The 16,885-nt window shown below is 37.4% G+C and overlaps 1 protein-coding gene across 2 annotated transcripts; it reads right to left on the bottom strand.

Annotated features, from left to right (window-relative positions):
* Positions 1 to 692: 692 nt before the first annotated feature.
* Positions 693 to 16,615, bottom strand: LACTB2 (lactamase beta 2). Of its 2 annotated transcripts, none has more exons than XM_082280424.1 (7): positions 16,430 to 16,615; positions 15,723 to 15,886; positions 14,271 to 14,394; positions 11,391 to 11,569; positions 7,211 to 7,359; positions 5,379 to 5,460; positions 693 to 1,112 (listed from the first exon to the last, which is right to left on the bottom strand). In XM_082280424.1, coding segments are annotated over exons 1-7 (822 nt in total). In that variant the 5' UTR covers positions 16,552 to 16,615; the 3' UTR covers positions 693 to 1,110. The 2 variants fall into 2 exon arrangements, with proteins under 2 accessions (XP_082136550.1, XP_082136549.1); XM_082280423.1 differs by having other exon boundaries at positions 693 to 2,868.
* Positions 16,616 to 16,885: the final 270 nt, after the last annotated feature.

Below are 16,885 nucleotides of genomic sequence, written 5' to 3' on the forward strand. Positions count from 1 at the left end.
TCTGAGTCAGGGGGAGTTTCTGGCATCTCATCACAGAAGCCACCATCACATGTGGCTTGCCAAGACATTGCCAACCAAACCAAATACAGCATTTCAGGTGGCAAGATCATGGCGACTTTGGCAGGAAGCGTATGACTGCACCTGCAGTAACAAGACACAAACAGAGCAATACCCTTTCTATTTGGGAACCTTTCCTGAATTTACTTGTCATCAAACATGCTTAGAGATAGAACCAAGAACAGTACTTTAAAACAAACACAAGCAAGCAAATTAGCAAGGAACAGAATGGGAAACTTCAAAAAAGGTTATACCTACCATCAAACTTCTAGGTCTTAAACATAATAAATGATGTTGCCTCTCAGCACAGGATCTTGAAATGAGCTGGCAGGAAGGCTGGAAACACAATTTGTGCTTCCTCCAGCTTCTGTCCCCAGCTGTTCAGAAAGCTATCCCAGCAACTGGTATTAGCCAGTCTAACCTAGTAAGACAGAAATAGCTCCCTCCCCTCTTTTTATTTGTAACTTTTAATGCATTCTGCACAGATGAACATGTTCACACAAGGGATGTGAACAGGCTAATCCCCATTTTTATACCTACACGGCCTATAGCTTACATTGCCACCTTTATTTTAAAATAAACATCCCACTTGACATAATCAACAAGGAACCTTGAGACTTTTTCAACACGCCATAGCAAAGTATCCTTTATTATATATATACATCTTAGTAACAGTGCAATTTCTGCTCTTAATATTCCAAAGACACCATACAGGACCATTAATGACATGCCTGGTTGAACAGTCTTTTTCTTGGTTTTTTTTGAAGATGTCAGGCATTTGCTGCAGCACAGCACAGAACATGGAGTTTTCTATTTGTATCCTCTTGCTTTCTCTGTTATCTTCAAGTTCCAGCAATTCTTTAATTGGATTCTAAAGCCATTTCCATGTATTTAAAAATGTATAGTAAAACAGAAGGAAATTGTTAAGTGAAATTGGATTTCTTCTTTAGCTCAGAAAGGTAGTAAGACATCACCTCCTCATAGCAGTTTCCTGCTGTCTTAGGTTCTCAGACCTCATGACAGAAAACTGTCATTTCACCGAGGATTCTATTCTCCTGAAGCAAAATGACACCATTCAGATCATGTGAATTATCTTTTTTCTTTTTCAAAAAAGCAGTGATAATTATGTTTTTATTCCTAACAATGGAAAAGGTAACTATAAATTCATGGAATAGCTATAGGAAAACTAATTATTAATGAAAAGAAGTCCACGTGAAAATGAAGTCACTATTCCAAAAGGAATTGAGGAAAAAAAATGTTTGAGGGAGGAAGGGATAGAAAGTATCTGGAAAAATGCAAGTAAACAGAAAATACAATAGGAAGGAAACCTAGAAGACCTGACAAAGACCTCAAAATGGCACTGCACAAAAAATTACAAGTGAGCATGTGTCATGATGTGGCCAAATTTCAGATCAATGAAGTTTGCAAGAAGCATCATTTTAGGCAGAAAGTAATTATTTCCCTTCTTCAGGGGTCTGGCTACCACTTCAGAATATGATTTCAGTTTTGGGTTGCTATTCTTGGGAGTATTTTTGTTTTGGATTTGACTCAGCTGATCAGAACAAATGCCATCAGCTTCACAAAATAATGTCAATTATTAAGACATGCCTTCAGTACCCAAACATATGCATGTTACACAAATGAGGGTACAGGATTGAATGGTGAAAGGTTTTCAAGGACGTATATTTGTCCTTGATACTTTCAAACATCTCAGGTCTGCTTTTGTTTTTTAAGGCTGAGCCAACATTATAAGAAATGTATGTATCATCAAATGTCACACACTTTGAATACACAAATATTTATGCACTATTCTGCAAGCATAAGGTACACAGAGAACTGAACTTGCAGTTTAAATTAATCTCCAAACATACTTTAATATACTATACAGTATCTTACAACCAAATACAACCTTTTCGTTAAAATATTTGTAGTTTAAGTGGATTAGCAGCAAAACTTAAAGACTGTTAGTTATGATGTCACAGACAAGGTTAACTTCATATGGCCTGTAACACATATGTAAATTTATACAGCTTTTTCATCACATTCTTGCAGAACCTTATAAAGAATTTAAGAGTCTGCTCTCAGTGCATTTTTTGACATTCGTTAATTAAAATTAATGAATCCTTTGAATGAATTCCATAGAAATGGTGTCTCCACCAAAAAACACAGAAGCCTGAAATTACTTTCCTATTGCACCTATTGCACTGAGCAACCAATGAAGATGAGCACACTCAGCTGAATTAGCAAAGGAACATAAACCCCAGTATTTACATCTGTTAGCAAAAATAACTTGGTTTTTTAGAATGTACAAGCAACTTATCAGCAAATCACTTTTTGAGAAGCACAAGAAGGTGAAACCAGGTTTAGAATAACATATTTTCTGGGTTTTTTTACTAGAGATTTCTTTTATATATGTGATTTATTAGGTTTATAATACTGCTTTATGATATCATAGTATTAAGTTTATAAGACCTTGCTATTTGTCTCCTGCCACTGATGATAAAACTCAGCATTTTATAACAAAGGTAAGATTCAATTCTTCACACTCATCCCATTTTATTAATTCAGTACTCACCAGGATATTTTAAAAATTCCAAAAAAGTAGAACGTGAAAAACATTAGTTAACTTACTGTAACATTGGTTTAAAATTGTTACCACTTTTCTTAAAAAAAAGGGGGTTTTTTACATATACTCTGAACTCATCATTATGTTTTTTCATACAGAAACCATGTAGATTAAATACATTCCTGAGCAATCTTGCCTAACTTATAAATTGTTTTTCCATCTGAAGCTGGGTGTTTCATCACGTACTGTTAAGAAAAAGAGACCAAATTAGTCACAAATCAACACTTAGATTTTACTTATGAGCATTAGATAATCTCAAATTTAACCTGTACATGCATATGTATGACTACACGTGACATTTTTTATTAAAACTAATGAAATATTTTTCTTCAGGCCAGTGTTCAGTTTCAATGGAAGGTAATAAACATTAACTGTTTCACAATGTAACCTAGCAGTATAAAGAGTGATTGATAAAAAGGTTTTAATGATCCTCTAGTTATTTAAAGTTTGGTATATTAAACTTTCTAGATATTAAGAAATCTGAGGTAGCAGAGCACTTGTTGCATTTTCTGAAATTTATAACCTTCAGATGGAAAAAAGTCTGTGCTGATAAATTAAGAACAGCCAAATTATTTTTATCTCTTCATCAGCTATGATGTGAAACAATGACCAAATTATTTATACCCAAACATGGGAGAAAGCTTACACGTGAGCATTGTGCCATGCTCCTGCTTACAAGACATTACTTTTCTGTTTTAAGTAAGAAAAGCAGATCTGTAAGAGGCAGTGTCACTCCCAATTACAGTTACAAAAGTTATGTACTGACAAAACCCACAATCCCTAGTATGAAGTGGTTAATTAATGACTGCAGCAGGCAGCATATGGCCATAATTTGCAGTGAGTAACTCACTTGTAAGGCTGTAATATGCTTGTCACATTCATTATCGATTCTGACAAGATGTTTCTTTGGAAAAACGTTATGTGAAAATTAAGCAGACAGTGTTATGTCTACAGCTCAAGCCTTCCATAATGAGAACAAAACTTGAGATGCTGCAAGGTCGTGGAGTATGGGAAGGGCATCAAAGGATATTAAAATCAAATGAGCAAGTACCATGAGTACACAAGCATTTGTATGCTACATGCTCAGAATCAACAGAATCAGTTTTCCTTAACAGATGCCCTTAATCTGAACTGAAAAATGGGCAAAGGTGATGTGATGTTAAGCATTTACCATAGGTCTGGGCCTAAACTGCAGAGATCAGCACATAACAACACCAAGTGTTCTGATGAGACTGTGTCCCACCCTCTTTGTGAGCACAAATTCAAGTTTAAAAACAAAACAGCTGCAGTAGGAGAGTCCCAACAATTATTCTGACTAGCATCTCCTCTAGTTATTTAACCACTCTAATAATTTGAAGTAGCTGATACTTTGTGAACAGATACATGACTGTATCTGCTCTCTCTTCAAAACTGAAAAGTGATTTCTGAGAAAAAATGGATTATTTTTGTTTGGTAAACATGAAAAGGGTGGTTTTGAGAAAACAAACCCTTAAGTCAGTAGCTCACTCAACCAAATTATTTCCTGGGCATTCAAGATGCAGAGTCTCTTGTAGGGAAGACTACCTTTAATGAGAAAGTTAATTTATCCACTACTGGATCTCAACAGAAAATGCTGTTGCTTGAACTACTTTGAGAGTGAAAAGAAGGGATAAACAGCACCTGAGGTCCTTGATGAATCTGGAGAAATGTATAGGTCAATGACGTATGTTAATAACCAAGAATTGAGACAATATTTAAAAGCTGGTGCAGTACGTACCATGCTGGTACAGATTCTATGGCATTCTGCACAAAAGACTAAAGAGAACATTTCCTGAACTTCAGTAATGACTGTATTCATGTGATTCTAGTCTATTTTCTTTGAATAAAAAGCAGGTTGTTATTATTATTAGAAAAATTAGGTCTCAATTGTTCAGTTTGCACCTAGCAGCCGTTCTATCATTAAGACAAACAGAAGGTCTTAGTTGAAAAAAATATACTGATTTCATGTTGTTATTCAGGTTGGTAAATGCTGAAAATCTGCAACAGCTGTAAATGAATGTAATTATTTACTTATAAAGAGACAGTCCTGGGCACAGTTACGTATTGTACAGAAAGAAGTATTTTCCTTAGCTTTGGCTGAGTAACATTTCCACAGACATATGCCATTACAGAAATAGAATACTTCACCTTGTTCACTAAGAGTAAAGGCACAATGTAAAAACAGTAAACTAAATACAGCAGCTCTACTTAGTACTGTACTAATCAGAAATTGTAAAAATTTACACTGTGTGATTTTAACCATCACTATTAACACATAGACACAAAAACATGCATTTTGCAAGAGCAAAAACTTAAATGTAAACCCATAAAATGGGTTTAACCTGTACATGCATATTTAGGTATGAATTTCAGAAAATACAGGAAGGTATAAAAGCTAGCATTAGGAATGCATTTTATGGTATGTTTTAAATAAAAATTTAAAGGTATATGCATAGCAGTAATCTGAGCTTTAAGCACTCAAATACTTTACAAAATACTTTCTGAAAGTTTGGAAATACTGTACAACCATTTTAGATACTACTCTGCTTCAATTTGTCTGATGGACAGCTACTGCAAAAAATTGCATTTTTTTTCCCTAGAAAATAACGCACTAAAATAACATGAGAAATAGTGCATAGAACATCAAAATGAAAATGACCCTCCTTCCACCACTTACACACTTTGCCTTCTTTTTCCAGCTTCTTCAAGTGGACTAGGAGGTTACTTTCTGCTGCTGGAAGTAAATTTTCAGGTATTTCCTAATGGGAACAAAAAAATATGCATTTTGTATTTGTTTTAATATCCATCAATTACTTTTTCAATATAGAGAATGCATGGTTTATTACCATGCATTGGTATGTGGAACATTCATTTAGTTACATAACACCAGGAAACTAAGATGGATAAATCAATTTTATACCAGTTAAATAAGTAGTCTAACAACACATTTTTGTTTACTTTGCTCGGTTTTTTTTGCATTATCCATTTGTATGATGAAAACTTTGGCCAGCACTAAGAAGACTCCTCTTCAGAGCTTGGTCTGCCCTGGGTTGTCAGTGTAGCTGAGTATTTTTAAAGACAAATTTATGATGCATTTCTCCACAGATATCTATCACTTCTATTCCATGACAACATTTGCATATGTTTAAATATCCGGTAGCAATTAGTATCTGTGAATGAATAACAATAAAAAAAATGTAACAGCTTCAGGAGGACAAAATATCTCAAAATTTTTCAATGCTCATTACATAAAAAGCAGTAACACCTGTTGCCCAGAAAAGCTGTGGATGCCCCACCCCTGGAAGGGTTCAAGGACAAAGTGGATGGGGCTTTGAGCAACCTGGTCTTGTGGAAGGTGTCTCTGCCCATGGCAGCAGGGATGGAAACTGACAACCTTTCAAGTCCCTTCCAAACCAAACCATTCTATGATTGTAAGACGATTGCTCAAAATCCCCCTCTCCGGCTCTATCATCCTAAAGGTAAAGCTCTTTTTTCCTTGTTGAAAAGTAAAAAGTTCTTTAAATAGTATGGGTGGCAGGAAAGTTCACTAGAAAACTAGTTAAATAATCATGAACCTTTAGAATATTTTGAAAGCATATACTTTGTTTCGTAATATAAAGCTTTAATAGTATTGAAAAAAATTCTTACATAGACAGGACAAGCAGTTTGTGATTTACAGAAATATGAGAACTGCTCTAATACTTAAAACCTAGTTGATCAGGCAGGAGAACTGCAGAAGCTGAACTGCCATAGGTAATGGTACATCAGGACTGCAAAATGTTCAGTGTGATGTAGTCATTCTTTTGGAAACCGGGGATCAGCTGAACCATGAAAAATGAGTTAAGAAGCTGTTACAGACCTGTTCCCAAGCCACAGCCACTGGCAACTTTGACATCTTTCTCCAAAGTAGAAATGCTGTATCTCTTAACTCTGCTCGTTATGAGGGCAATTCCACACCACAGGGACAAATTGCAGAGGTTACATGAAGGATGATGAAGTAGCAAAAAAGTACTCTTACACCAGTCTAATGACACATACAAACTATCCAACTTCTGAGATGCAATATCCTCCTCTGCGGAACTGCAGTTCACCTGCAATCTCCTGCAGACTGATAAACCAAGAACTGGAAGTTTTTAGCCAACCTTCAGGATGCTCCAAACACACTTTGGGAAATCCACAACTAACAGTCATGTCACACTTTTCACCTTGAACCAAGCAGTACAATTTTATTTTTGCTCATTCTTATGAAACTGTGCCTAAGACCATCTGGATAGTTAAATAAGTTCCCAAGAATTGTCTGGGCCCCGCTCCAATTAAGTGCTTAAACAAGACAATTTAAATGCACAGTCATAAGTGAACCCTGAACAGGTAGAAGTATTTTTTATCCCTTTTAAAAAGCCACCATGGTTTTCACCCAAAGCCACCATGGTTTCCACTTACATACAAATTTTATGAACACAAACTCCATTTTCTTTAGTTTGATCTAAAAAACTTTTAATCAACAATTACCTTGTATACTATCTTTACAAGCTCCGAGGATGTGTATGATTTCCCAGCATTCTTCTGGAAAACATTTAGAATTTGCTGTTCACGTGCAAGTCGGTGAGAAATGTAGTTTTGGATTCTAGTATTTGCATCACGTACTACTGGGCCATGACCTAAAAATCAAAACACATGTACCAGAGCACTATTATTTACATTTGTAATTAAGTACACTATTGAATAATTGAAACATTCTTATGTAAACTCCAGTAGATTTAAAAGTCATGAGACAAAGGTTCGAATGTCTGTATCACAATCTGCATCTGAAAAGCATTAAGATGGAAAGGAAGAATAAGAATATGAAAAGTCTGAATGGGGAAAGGGAATACTTCAGAAGGAATAAGGAAAGCAAGGGAAGACTAGGCTATTAGAAAAAATGAGAGGAGCTCACTGCTGAACAGATTTAAAAAATGAGATTCAGATTACTATATTATCTCTGTTTGCCCGTCTTCCTCTCCCCAAAGGATATTGATACTAATGACTTAAACTGATACTGGCCTTGAAACAATAATGGCTGATGCAAAGGACTCAGGTACTACTGTCCTGTTGGAGCAAACACCAAGGTGACAACTTTAATTATGACACGTAATTTTCCCAAACAAATCTTCAAAACGGATTCATACACTGTATTTTATGCCTTTAAAAACACTGTCCCAAGCATTATTAATTTTTTAAAAACAATTAAGAGAAGACGAATAAGTGAGCCAATCATAGTGAGTCAGGGCAGGAAAAAAGGAAGGCACAGGGAAAGTTATGGGTGGATCATTTTATGTCTGACTGCTTAATAACCAAAACACATGTTTTTTCCTGGACTGATCAGAAATGTTCCAACTTACTGACAGGCCTTTGAATCACATTATGAAAAGGCTTAATTGGTAAAGCACTAACCTTTATGAAAAATCAAATACTGCCTCATGGTACATTAAAATGACAGAGAAAATACTGTTCAGCCATGAGAGCTACACGCACAGAAATTAAACTTACTATGTTACCCGTAGAGGAAGTGACTTGCACAAATATTCATCACATGCTTTTTATAGCAAGGTTTCCTATTTCTTTGCCTGTACAACTCACCTGAAATAGCAGCAGCAACTTCCAGCTTTGCCAGTGTAAACTCTAAGTAATTTATAAAATTAGTATAAAAGAAACTACTGTAAAAAGACATAGCTTTCTTTTAGGAGTTGTTTGGTATCATCAGAATCAGTTTCTTTTGAGGTTCTCTGACTATTTAAAAAAAATCACCATATTCTTTGCTTGTAGTTTTGGTTTTACTGATTAAATGACTTTTTAAGCTTTTTAAATTAAAGCTTATTTTCCCAGAGGACAGGCAGCTTATAGAAAAAGAGCAACTGATTTTTCATGTTTTGAACTAAAGCATCAAAGGAATCTATCCTTCTATAAGTCAAAATATTTATACATATCTCAATTTATACACTCACTTCAGCACATTTGAAATTACTAAGTATACATTGAAGCTTACCTTGTTTAAATAAAGTATTATAAATACAAGATATTTAATGTCTAAATATAAAACTATACTGTCATATGCATTTATATTTAATGATTTCAAACATATTTAATCTGAAGCTATTTTTCCTCACAAAATAAATTACAAGTATAACAGTATCTCTACTGTTAGCGTTTATAAACCCAAAACTTTAAATGTAGAAAAAACATAGTAAGATATACAAAGCAGAGACTGCAATCTTAACTGTCCATTCTCTTGCATTCTCTAATGACAGAAGTCTCACTAAAGCAATCAAAATTAAGGGTTGCCCATGGAATCATAAGGCATTCTTAAAACCTGGCCCTACTCTTCCAAGTGATTTAATTGACTTAGACTACAAGACCAATGTCAGAACCTGAAATGGAACCCCATTTTGCAAAGTTAAAGGGATTTCATATCCATTATATCATCTGATCCATAGCTGTTGTGTATGAATATATGTACATTAAAATGATCTCAGAAAGCTTGGAACTAAATCCAGATGTGGAACTTTCCCACCCATCATTTTTCAGGGACAGTAATACAGGTATTTATTTATTAATGAATAAATGGATCAATATCTGAATAAATGTAAAATGTTTCTGAGCATACAAAAAGCACCCTCAAAATATGAATGTCTTTCCATGAATTATGGAAAATTATTATCTTAATATCAGATAGATTCATATTATTTCCTCATAACACATTGTGAAGTGTGAGATTCTCTTACTTTAAATTACAGCACAAAGGACAGAAGCAAAGAAAACAATTGGCTCATGAAATCTTCCAGAGACTCCTAATTCCAGTACTGTTATTTTCTGTATTACCAAGGAACATTGTTTATTATTACAGGATGGGGAGCCCTCTGCTGACTAAAAATGCCCTTTTTTTGTCCCAAGGATTCTCCAAATACCATCTGTAATTAGATATCATGAGTGGACTGCCTTAGTCATTCCCACATTATATTCAAAAAGAAACATGGAAGGGGAAGGATTGACAAAATTCACCTACTCTCACCTAGCCAGCAGTCAGTTTGTTACAAAAATTCACCTAATTCTGAGGCTACAACATGAGTGCTAAAGCATGGACGGGGAACAGAGAAACAGTTCAAGAATTACGAAGGCCTAATATTGCAGCACAGACAAAGTGCTTTTCTTATACAGAAAGTATTGTTAAAGCAAACTACCTCTGCTGCAGTTACCCAGCAGTATCAACAACTGTTCTGATTGGGCAATAGCCACCTTCTACACAACTGCACATACATTTTGTGGTGCATGGATGAAAAAAGAAAGTTAGTTCCAAACCATCTTAATACTTAGCTATCATCACTGAAAATGCACCATGTCAGACTGGCTTCCTAATTGAAGTACAGTATGCACACAGTTAAAACAGTAACAAACAGTTATAAATAAAGAGCACCAATGTTCAGCCTTAGTGAATGTGTAATCTAGATACATAACCATTAAGAATAGAGTGAAATACAACAGATAAAATTGATAAACCAAATAGAATTTGGTTTATATACGGGGTTTTGGAAGGCAGAAATTCAGTTTGAGGAACAGGCTTTATTTGGAGGTATTAAGAAAGAAAGAAAGTAAAACATTTGATTTGAGATTCTGGAAGCTAAAAAACTACTGTTAGTTTTAACAATAGTTAAGTCAATAAATATGACCAAGTCACTATTCTGTCTACATCAACCTCCACATCGATGGAATATCTACGATGTGTTTCTTAAACAGCATTTTTATGCTTAGATCTTAAAGGGCACCTACTTCAAAAGAAGGCTATTTTAAGAGTGAACACAAGAGAGTAGGCTAAACATAGACGGTTAATGGAACAAGGCAGAACTGAGAACATAGACACAGTAGCTTAGAATGACAAGTTGAAGATGAAACAGAAAAAGTCAGAAAAAATCCTGAGATGTAGCTCTGAAAAAGCAAATGAGGAGCTTAAACCTTATTTACATAACGAATTCTTAAAATGCAGTCTTGTCAAACAGAGAGGGTATATATTAAAAGTAAATGCATTCCCAAGGTTTGGAGGAGAGAGAGGAAAAGAATTAAAGGAAAGCCGTAGACTGAATGAATCGGAAACTTATTTTTAGAACATTTTTGGCCTCTTGGCTCTTGTTCAAATTTAACCTAAGTCATTAACTAAGACAACCATACTACAGTTCTGCAGCTTTCCAAGATGAATTTGTGATTAATCAGTACTGCAAAGGACAGACATCTCTCTCAAAAAACACTACTAGGTTACTCACATTGACAGTGAGTGCAAGTGGGGATGAAAAGGACCAAAAGAACAACTATTATTTTTTCTTCCAGGATAACATTAAAGCACAGGGATAGAGTAAAATAAAATTAAATTTGCTGTATGATTCCAACAGTGAAAGATTTTGGCCTCTGGAGTATTTGGGCACAGAAAGACAAGATCCACCCTCAAATGAAGAAATTTCACAAAGGAAAGATACCTATAACTAAAAATTTTTAAGTTTTGCAGATCACCATGACAAAGTTAGCTTAGCTTAGCACTTACTAAGTAATGAACTTGAATTGTTAGATCAGGAATGATGTTTAATTGTAATAATAGTTCTCAAACTCTTGGAGGAGATATTTAAAAATTACACAGTAAAAGAGAGCAGTTAAAAATAAAAACACTTACCTGGATATATCAAATCTGGTTTCATTTCTAGCAACTTTTTCAAAGTTTTCATGTAATCATACAGGTCTTCTATTACTGTTGTTCCTTCCCCTAAAATACAGTCACCAGAAAATACAGCATTTTCTTCTTCTAGATGTAGAACCATATGATCATCAGTGTGTCCCGGTGTATATAAAACTCTATTTAAAGAGCAAAGAAAGCATATGTTTTCCATACAGCATATATACTTCATTTTTGAAGCCAGAACAAACGATGATAAAATCATACGCTTGTAAAGCAGCCCGTAACAAGAACCAAAAAAATTGACCAAAAAAGGCTGAAAAGTTGATGTAAACAGTTATCACTGCCTAATCCCAGTCCATTTTCTTATACCATGTAAAGAACACCAATCATCATCTCTAACATGCTTTTACTTTCATGACACACCATAATATAAGTGCATTAAAGGAGCTGACTAGCCATGTAGAATTTCAGTTTTAGAGGGCTTTACTCTGAAGCTTCAAAACAGAAAATTGACATGTCATTTCCAGATTGAAACGTGAAGTTCTTGACATACATGCTGCACTTAGGAAGGAGAGTATGGATGATGTCTATTCTTTTAGAAATTACCTACAAACTTCCAAACGCGACCCAGAAATAGTTCAGTCTTCCAAAGTTTATTTTTCTGAGGTTTATTTTTAAAAGCCCCATAGCACAGTGGAGCACAGCTGTCAAACACAAAGAACCATGGTCTATTCAGCTATTCTATGTGCAAGTCATTAAACACCTGCATGGGAAGGATTAAGCTCATCCACAGCCTGGCTGAGCACTGTATTAGCATGCAGCAAAGGGACAGCGGGTATGTATATAGTATGTGGTAACCTGAGCTGCCAAGGAGCTGCACTGGGGTGTCCTTTCACTATGATTTCTGGAAAGCAGAAGGGCCTTATGCCAAGGCTGATGCAGACTGAAAGTAACACAACTCTGACCAGCATCACGGCAGAAATTCATTACAATCTTCTTGTCAATGGCAGATGCATCAAAGCAGTGATCAGAAACTGACAGAGCTGGTGCCAATCGTGGTGTACAGGGCAAGGCTAAACAGCTCCCAGCCACGTCGATTTAGGGCTGGGAGACCACAAGTGCAGCATCATCTCATGCAATGACTTCCAGCTCCGACTGAATACTGAGCTCAGAAGAAAACAGGTGAGCCAATGCCCTGTGGAGCCAACATCAAAACCAAGTTGGTAGGTTGTAGTTCACCTTTGGGAAATAGTGTCCTTCAATTCTTGACCAGGAAGCCAAACCATTAAAATAGCAGAAAGAGAACTCAAGACTGCCTGGCACACCTTGAAAACCTGAAGGTTGCCAACTAAAATGTAACATGCACATACTGCTATTTTGGAAGCAGTCGTGGGTCTAAGAGTATCCTTAAAGTAATTACCAAATAAGAGGTGAGAATACCTGCTTTTAATCAAACAAAGTTGGCTGCATTACCCCTGTCACAACCCACCCGTAGGGGCTGTGATGTTTGTTATAAATTCTCTTCAGGATCAACAAGGACACTGGACTACATGTCAGGGAACTCCCACACTTTCTGGTACAATCACCTTAACTCCTGCAACTAGCCCACTATTTGGTCTCAGAGGCATTGGCTAACAAGCCCTTCACTTTGATGACACACTTCAACAAGCTCCCAATCCTCACAACAAACTTCTCACAGGTGTTGGCTAACAAGCCCTGTATTTTCACAACAACCTGCAACAAGCTCCCAACTCCCACAACATCACAGCCAGTCCATCTGAGCCCTTCAGGAACTGAGCTGGGGTGGGGGATGGATGAAAGTGTGAGTCTGAAGGCAGAAAAGGAAGTTGGCTCAGGACAATGCTGTCCCACCTCCAGGGGATCCTCCCTGCCAATCACAACTTCCCTGTCACAAGTCAGACTATCTGAGACAAAACATGCCTACACCTGGTCCTCCACAATCCCAAACTTCAAAATGTGCTAATCCTTGACTGACTTGAAGTTAAAAAAATTATTTTCCATCTCCATATTTTTGTCCAAACATGTGCCACTTAGGGTAGTGAAAGGTCTTCAGTATGCAATATAATACTCTTTTTACTTATATTTTTACAAGAATAAAATAAAATGCTTTTGGACAAAATACATCCCTTTTCTTTTTTAATGATTTTTTTCTTCCAATCAACCAAGTGACATATTCTACAAATGGGATATAGCTCCTATCTAAACTGAGGAAAACAAGCAAACTTTGTCCTTATAAGAGTAATGCCTTGTTAATGAAAGAAGTCTGAAAACTGAATGGTCAGGCCTTTTTATTGTGTGTGCGCTTTCATGGGGCAGACTAGCTGTCTGTTTCACACTCATTCAGACTAACACAGGCAGTACTCTCCATGGAAAGAAGTCCTCCAAAACTGGTACCCTACAAGAACCTCATAGGTTCAAGGTTTAAAATTTAACATTTTAAGTATTAAATGTTTTAGAGCCTCCCAGGGAAATATTTTTAAAGTAAAAAGAAAGCCATGCTAAATAATCCAGCCAGACTACCACAGACTTCCACAACTTTAACAGTAACTAATTGCGTAAGAGCGATGAGAATGCATATAAAATCCTATTTGATTTTCCCGGTGAAAGTATTTTTCTAGGGAAATATTCTTAATTTCTCTGCTGAGTACAAAGACTAAATCCAAAGGCTAATTTCTGATAATTCTCATTCACAAAAACAATTCATTTCTATTAACATATCCTGCTGGATCATGATAGGAAGTCAACATGCATAAGTGCTGAAAAGATTAGATGTATGGATTGGCAATCATTAGAATTAAGATACATGTACAGGTCAAAATTCTGAAGAAAGAAGAACTTGCAGAAATTCATGGTTACCTGAGTGTGGCTCCCTCCGTCTGTATCACATCTCCATCTTTAAGATAAAAATATTTATGTCCTCCTTCTATTGTTTCTTCACAGTGAGGGACACGAGGGAGCTTACATATGCGATATTCTGAATCTAGTATTTAAGGAAAGCAAAGAAAACAATGTTTTGAATTTGCCACTAACATAGTTATTCCACAGACAGGTTACTTTTTGAATAAGTACGATTAATTATCACACAGCATGAATACAAAACTAGAAACAACAAATTCTGTATAGTAACTTTATATTTGTAGAGCAACCTTATTCCAGAGCCAAACCCACTAAACAGTGAAAGCCACTGATTCTGAATACTGCACTCTGGACCAGTGACAAACTCGAAGATGGCAAAAAACCACAAATGGAATTAATAAAGATCAGTAATTGTTATATTTTACAAATGTTTTTTCTTGACTCAAGAACAAACTCCCCCAAGTTTTTACACCACCACTAAGATTTCTGTGCTCACATTTTGCTTTATGATTCACAGAAGCATCACTGAACATTTGCCTAAAATTGGATGATGACTTTTTGACCTGCAACTTCTCTCAGCTTTTACCATTCTGAACAGTGCATAAAATGCAAACACTTTGGCTGAACAGTTATAGATAGCAACCCAGAAAGGCATTTATATACCTTGCTAGTCTTTACAACCACATTCATAGGTTGGCAAGCCCAAAAGCCTCACCAAGACACTCATACATCCATGTCTCCAAGACACCAATTGTTTTCAGTAGTGCCCAGGCTTTGTTGCAGATAAGCACCTGGCAACTTTACAAAATTAAGCCTGTGACAAAGCTCATGACAAAATCCAACAATGTTAAGAATTACCACATTATCCATACTGCTTATTCTCTTCCCAGATACCAATGCAGAAATGTCTCTTACTGTTTATCAACATGGAATACACACTTTTAGATCAGACTTTACTTGCAGACTGCCCTACTGCTTTCCCTTCATGATCTGAGGCCTATGAATTTGTCAGCAATTACTAATGGGCTCCTTTAAGGAATCTCAAAGTTATGCACATTTCTTTTTCAAAATTCAAGCTATTTGTGTTTACAAAAGGGAAAATAACAATCAAGTTATCATTGCTGTCCAAGTAAAACAGAACAAGTATCAAGTTTTTCTCACATTTCTTAATATCATGCTGATGGTAACCTAGGTTCTCATTATACACACATAAGAAAAATTCACTATGAAGTTATGCACAAATATTGAAGAAAACCTGTAGTACTACAACTATTACATTCAGATTATTCATTGCTCTCAATCTATACACTGCAGCAGAATAATGAAATTCCATGCAGTTTATACAGCAATTCCAGAAGAATAATTCAGTTGATTTGCACAGAAGCATTCAGTTAATGTTTTTTCTTGCCATGTATCTAACATTGTCAGCAATATCTGAAATCTCTGGCCTACCATTTGGGATGTTTTTGCAGATATCAGGTATTCCACCAGTATGATCACGATGCCAGTGTGTCACTAAAATGTCTTGAATCGCGATGTTGAACTCTGACAGTGCCTGCTTTAAACAGCTGATATATTCAGGAATAGCTGGCTCTCCGGTGTCAATAAGGACCCTTCTACACACGGACCAAAAAAAGGGAGGGAGAGACACACACCAGAGAATAAAGAGTGTTCATATGACAGCCAAGTAATATGAATAAGCCAACACATGGAAATTTAGCAATCCATATCCAGACGCCACTTCGCGCCTCCTGATATTCCCCCCCCCCCCGTGGCACAACAATTTAAAAAGTGGGATAAATAATAAACGTAGGCCACACATTTACAACTCCGGGGCAAGAGGCAGAAGCCACGTTTAATACCGCGGGGGAGCTGCGAGGCCTGAGACACCCGCCCGCTTCCCTCACGGAATTCCCCGCCTCAGCCCAAGGGTCGCCCGGAGGAGACTCCACAGCGCCCTGCCCAAGCCGCCTCCGGGCACTAGCCCCTAAAGTTTAATGCCGTACGGTTTCTTTCCTCTTTTTAACCCTGACTAAGGGATTTGGGAGCAGGCCGGTAGCGGCCTCTAGAGCTGGAGGCAGTGCACGGTCCCCAAGAGGGGCCGGGGCAGAGAAGCCTCGTCCGCCGTGCCCTGGTCCTTCTCCGCGCAGGGTCGGTACCTGTGCCCGGTGCCCACCAGGTAGGTGTTGGTGCCCTGCAGGGTCATGGGCCCCGGGTTGCAGCCCAGCACCCGCACCACCCGCGACGAGAGCCGCTCGATGCGCGGCAGCAGCGACACCATCTCTGAAAGGAATCGCCCCCAGGTCCCAGCTCCACTTCCCTCACGACGCCAGAACTCGGGAAGGCGGAAGCCTCTGTTCCCCGTGCTCCGCCTCCCGCTGCCCTGCAGCGGCACCTTCCGCCCGGCTGCGAGGCGGCTCCGCCCGTTCCACGGCCGGGGCGGGGCGGCCGCCGGTGGGCGGCTAAAACCCGGCTCCTAGCGATAAACGCTGTGGTGATCCAGCGGGATAAAGTTCTCTGTCGTGGAGGGCAGTTCTCGGTGGAGTTCAGTTCGCCGTGCCGGGTCGGTGCGTCGCTGCTGCCCAGTGAGAGGCATGTCCTGCTTCTGCCGGCTT

Source organism: Coloeus monedula (genome assembly GCF_965178545.1).
Source record: "Coloeus monedula genome assembly, chromosome: 1".
NCBI classification, from domain to species: Eukaryota; Metazoa; Chordata; class Aves; order Passeriformes; family Corvidae; genus Coloeus; species Coloeus monedula.

Coding starts and splice junctions, on each gene's coding strand:
- LACTB2 (XM_082280423.1), bottom strand. CDS start 16,551: ATGGTGTCGCTGCTGCCGCGCATCGAGCGGCTCTCGTCGCGGGTGGTG. Junction 7,360..11,390: donor ACCAGATTTGATATATCCAG/GTAAGTGTTTTT, acceptor TTTGATTTTTAG/GTCATGGCCCAGTAGTACGT. Junction 5,461..7,210: donor TTGTAAAGATAGTATACAAG/GTAATTGTTGAT, acceptor TGTTCCCATTAG/GAAATACCTGAAAATTTACT.